General features: G+C 50.5%; 1 protein-coding gene across 1 annotated transcript; it reads left to right on the top strand.

Moving 5' to 3' along the window:
• Window positions 1-930: 930 nt before the first annotated feature.
• Window positions 931-3,682, top strand: LOC123105215 (phenylalanine ammonia-lyase-like). Its single transcript, XM_044527241.1, has 2 exons — window positions 931-1,449; window positions 1,571-3,682. Exons 1-2 carry the CDS (start codon window positions 1,055-1,057, stop codon window positions 3,315-3,317), a joined length of 2,142 nt encoding a protein of 713 aa, XP_044383176.1. The 5' UTR covers window positions 931-1,054; the 3' UTR covers window positions 3,318-3,682.
• The last annotated feature ends 873 nt before the right edge of the window (window positions 3,683-4,555 follow it).

The raw sequence follows: 4,555 nt of genomic DNA, 5'->3' as shown, positions 1-4,555 counted from the left end.
CTGTCCCTTGACACACAGAGATGCCAAACAGAAAAGAGAAAAACCAGCAAACAGGCTGGACACGGGCGTTACATAGGCCCAAACAAGACAAAGCACTTCTCGCGCGAATCATGAAGCAAAGAAAGATCCGACGGGAGGCGCGTCGACTGAAACTTGGCTAAGTCGGCAATGAAATATGGACACAGACACGACTTGGTGTGACCAACGACTTGACCACTCACGCATATCTGGTCCTAATTTTCTGTGGCAAGCTTGTGATGGCGTTCACATGTGCACGCGGATGACTGACGAGAGGATGCCGTTGTTTTTCCTAAGAAATCGTTTCCACCGAGCAAACTTAAGTCTGGCAAGTCAAGTGGCACTAAGAAATCTGGCAAGTCAAGTGGCACTACATCTTTCACACGTACGGTGGTATACATATCATGCAGCGCTCTAGGACCAGTGCAAACCGGAATATCCCTCGCTGGTGACCGAACACGTGCAAGCTTAAGATTAAATAGAATATGTGGGGTTCGTTGCACCCAACAAAATACTAGTGAAAGTGAAAGCTATTGTGGATCATTAGGCAGATAACAACTGCTTTGGACGAGTCACAGATACTTTGTCAAAGCAAAGACCATACCTCCGTGCGTGTAGCTGTTTTTTAATACGATTTCCTACAGTAGTAGTTTATGCATCGTGCAAGCAGCCACTACGTACGCTTGTTTGAAACGTTCACCATTAGAACGAAGAAGACGAGTGGCATGGACCAAGTAGCTAGCTAGATTCGTTTCTCCTAAGAGCAATCTGGGTCGTTGCATGCATGATTAACACAAGAATACACCAACCCTGACTAGGACCAATCCAGGGGTCAAGTCCACACCCACCCACCCACCACCCTACCTATTTAACCCATGCTCTTCCTCCATTCCTCTCCAAGAAGAGCCTCCCTCGCTTTCCTCTCCAGTTTGAGCTCCACTTCAGCGCAAGTCCTTCTACCACTTACAGAGTTCATCCAGATACACATACTTACAGCTGCCAAGTTTCTAGCTTACTTCTTAATTTGCATATCTCGATGGAGTGCGAGAACGGGAAGGTCGCCGGCAACGGCAATAGCTTGTGCGTGGCGCAGCCTGCACGGGCCGACCCACTGAACTGGGGGAAGGCGGCGGAGGAGCTGTCCGTGAGCCATTTGGACGCGGTGAAGCGGATGGTTGAGGAGTACCGTAGGCCGGTGGTGACCATGGAGGGGGCCAGCCTGACCATCGCCATGGTCGCCGCTGTGGCCACCGGCAGCGACACCAGGGTGGAGCTCGATGAGTCTGCCCGCGGCCGGGTCAAGGAGAGCAGTGACTGGGTCATGAACAGCATGGCGAACGGCACAGACAGCTATGGTGTCACCACCGGCTTCGGCGCCACATCCCACCGGAGGACCAAGGAGGGCGGTGCTCTCCAGAGGGAGCTCATCAGGTACGAATCAGTTGAACTAAACCAACAACAAATTAGATATTTCAGTAGTTGATCGTCCTGTACTCCTTTTTCTTTTGTGATCTGGAAGCCTTATTTTCTTGTGCACTTATTGCTTGTTCAGATTCCTTAATGCCGGAGCCTTTGGCACCGGTGGCCACGAACATGTTCTGCCTGCCGCGGCGACAAGGGCGGCGATGCTCGTCCGTGTCAACACTCTGCTCCAGGGGTACTCCGGCATCCGCTTCGAGATCCTCGAGACGGTCGCTGCGCTTCTCAACGCCAACGTGACACCATGCCTGCCGCTCCGGGGCACGATCACCGCCTCCGGCGACCTTGTTCCACTTTCCTATATCGCGGGCCTGGTGACCGGTCGGGCAAACTCCGTGGCCACTGCCCCAGACGGCAGCAAGGTTAACGCGGCCGAGGCATTCAAGATCGCCGGTATCCAGCATGGCTTCTTTGAGCTGCAGCCCAAGGAAGGGCTTGCCATGGTGAACGGCACGGCAGTGGGCTCTGGGCTTGCATCCATGGTGCTTTTCGAGGCTAACATCCTTAGCCTCCTTGCCGAGGTTCTATCGGCCATCTTCTGCGAGGTCATGAACGGCAAGCCTGAGTACACCGACCACTTGACACACAAGCTAAAGCACCACCCCGGGCAGATCGAAGCTGCCGCCATCATGGAGCACATCCTTGAAGGAAGCTCCTACATGGCACTCGCAAAGAAGCTCGGCGAGCTTGACCCGTTGATGAAGCCAAAGCAAGATAGGTATGCACTCCGAACATCGCCACAATGGCTTGGCCCCCAGATAGAGGTGATACGCGCTGCCACCAAGTCAATCGAGCGTGAGATCAACTCTGTCAACGACAACCCACTCATTGACGTCTCCCGTGGCAAGGCCATCCATGGCGGCAACTTCCAGGGTACGCCCATCGGCGTGTCCATGGACAACACCAGGCTTGCCATTGCTGCGATCGGCAAGCTCATGTTTGCCCAGTTCTCGGAGCTGGTGAACGACCTCTACAACAACGGTTTGCCTTCCAACCTCTCCGGCGGGCGCAACCCGAGTTTGGACTATGGCTTCAAGGGAGCTGAGATTGCCATGGCCTCATACTGCTCCGAGCTCCAGTTCTTGGGCAACCCGGTGACCAACCATGTCCAAAGCGCCGAGCAACACAATCAAGATATCAACTCTCTTGGTCTCATCTCCTCCAGGAAGACCGCCGAGGCCATTGACATACTCAAGCTCATGTCATCCACATTCATGGTCGCCTTGTGTCAGGCCATCGACCTCCGCCATCTCGAGGAGAATGTCAAGGATGCCGTCAAGAACTGCGTGAAGATGACAGCCAGGAAGACATTGAGCACCACCAACAATGGGCACCTCCACAATGCGCGATTCTGCGAGAAGGACCTGCTGCTCACGATAGACCGTGAGGCGGTGTTCGCGTATGCAGACGACCCTTGCAGCGCCAACTACCCACTGATGCAGAAGATGCGTGCGGTTCTCGTGGAGCACGCCTTGGCCAATGGTGAGGCCGAGCTCGACGTGGAGTCATCTGTCTTTGCCAAGCTTGCCGCGTTCGAGCAGGAGCTCCGTGCAGAGCTACCAAAGGAGGTTGAGGCTGCCCGGATCTCCGTGGAGAACGGCACCGCCGCGCTGCAGAACCGTATCACCGAATGCCGGTCATACCCGCTCTACAGGTTGGTGCGCAAGGAGCTTGGGACTGAGTACCTGACTGGGGAGAAGACGCGGTCTCCTGGGGAAGAGGTGGACAAGGTGTTTATCGCCATGAACCAAGGCAAGCACATCGACGCACTGCTCGAGTGCCTCAAAGAGTGGAACGGTGAGCCCTTGCCTATCTGTTGAATAGAGGATCAAGAAACTGAAGAGAAGACAGTGTGCAGAAGGCTTTGGATCTTTTTAAATGATAAATGATAATATTTTTCCAATTGTATTTTCTTAAAAATTGATGTTTTGTAAGCTGGATCAGTCTTACAGAGCTGCCATGTTGTTGCCAAAAACTGCAACTGCATACCTTGTACAACCTGATGTAAGTTAGAAGGGTACAGTGTATGACAAATATACACTGTAAAACATCTACCATTAGAACAGTGGTCTGGTGGAGACAATACCAACAGTGCAAAACATCTACCAAGCCACTGCTCTGTGGTGTCTCTGTAGTTGCCTTCTATGAATTCTTATTCTGTTTCAGTTTTCTGTTGACAAATTCAGATCTGACATGTAATGGAAGAAGGATTGTACTCTGTTATGCAGATGACTTGTTTCTCTCTGTTCCTGAATGGTCATAAGTAATTCTAAACTGATATAGCCTTGGGCCCCTTTTTCTTTTCCATTTTGTCAACCTTGTAAGAAATTACAAATTCTATTATAAGAGATCTTTCACGGTATCCTTAAATGAAACAAGACAAAGGTACCTAAATCCAAATAATCTATCCCACTTACGCTAATTAGAAAGATAAGAGCGTGCTCTGAGGCAGAGGAGGCTTACAAGCTATCGATGTGATGGCTGGTTGGCCTCCGTCAGTTAGCTGAAATTTACAGGGTGGCCGGCTGTGGCTGAAATGGACTACACAGCGGAGTAGTAGGCGTTGTCAAAGAATTCAGAGAAGAGACTGACCGAGGGAGTGATGGAGATTTTTCCGGAGTGCAGGCTGCATGTGTAATGTCATAAGAGAGAGCAATGGAGCTGCCCACCAGCTTGCATATTATGCTAGAACAGACGAGGAAGCTGCTCTTGTAGCTGATGTGCAATATATAAGCTCTCTTTCACTATAAAATTATGGAGTAGTAGTTTTGTTTCCCCTTTGATTGTGTAAGGATTGTAACAGCCCTTGATATACAATATATAAGATCTATTTCACTCTAAAAAATGATGTACATCAATGTGTTAAACTTGAATTAGAACCAGCTACATCAGAATCGCCCATAGCGTATTGTCGTCGGTATCCAGCCTAGATTATGATAAACTTTAATTGTTGTGTTCAACAGCAGGACAATGAATTCTAAAGGAGCGTAAGTAACACCAGTTTCTGTACGAGTTGCAAAACATTTGATTGTTCAATTCCCAACTGCCCTCTGTACAG

Source organism: Triticum aestivum, chromosome 1B, assembly GCF_018294505.1.
Source record: "Triticum aestivum cultivar Chinese Spring chromosome 1B, IWGSC CS RefSeq v2.1, whole genome shotgun sequence".
Classification (NCBI taxonomy): Eukaryota; Viridiplantae; Streptophyta; class Magnoliopsida; order Poales; family Poaceae; genus Triticum; species Triticum aestivum.
This window is presented reverse-complemented; position numbering and strand designations above follow the sequence as displayed.

Coding starts and splice junctions, on each gene's coding strand:
- LOC123105215 (XM_044527241.1), top strand. CDS start 1,055: ATGGAGTGCGAGAACGGGAAGGTCGCCGGCAACGGCAATAGCTTGTGC. Junction 1,450..1,570: donor CTCCAGAGGGAGCTCATCAG/GTACGAATCAGT, acceptor TTGCTTGTTCAG/ATTCCTTAATGCCGGAGCCT.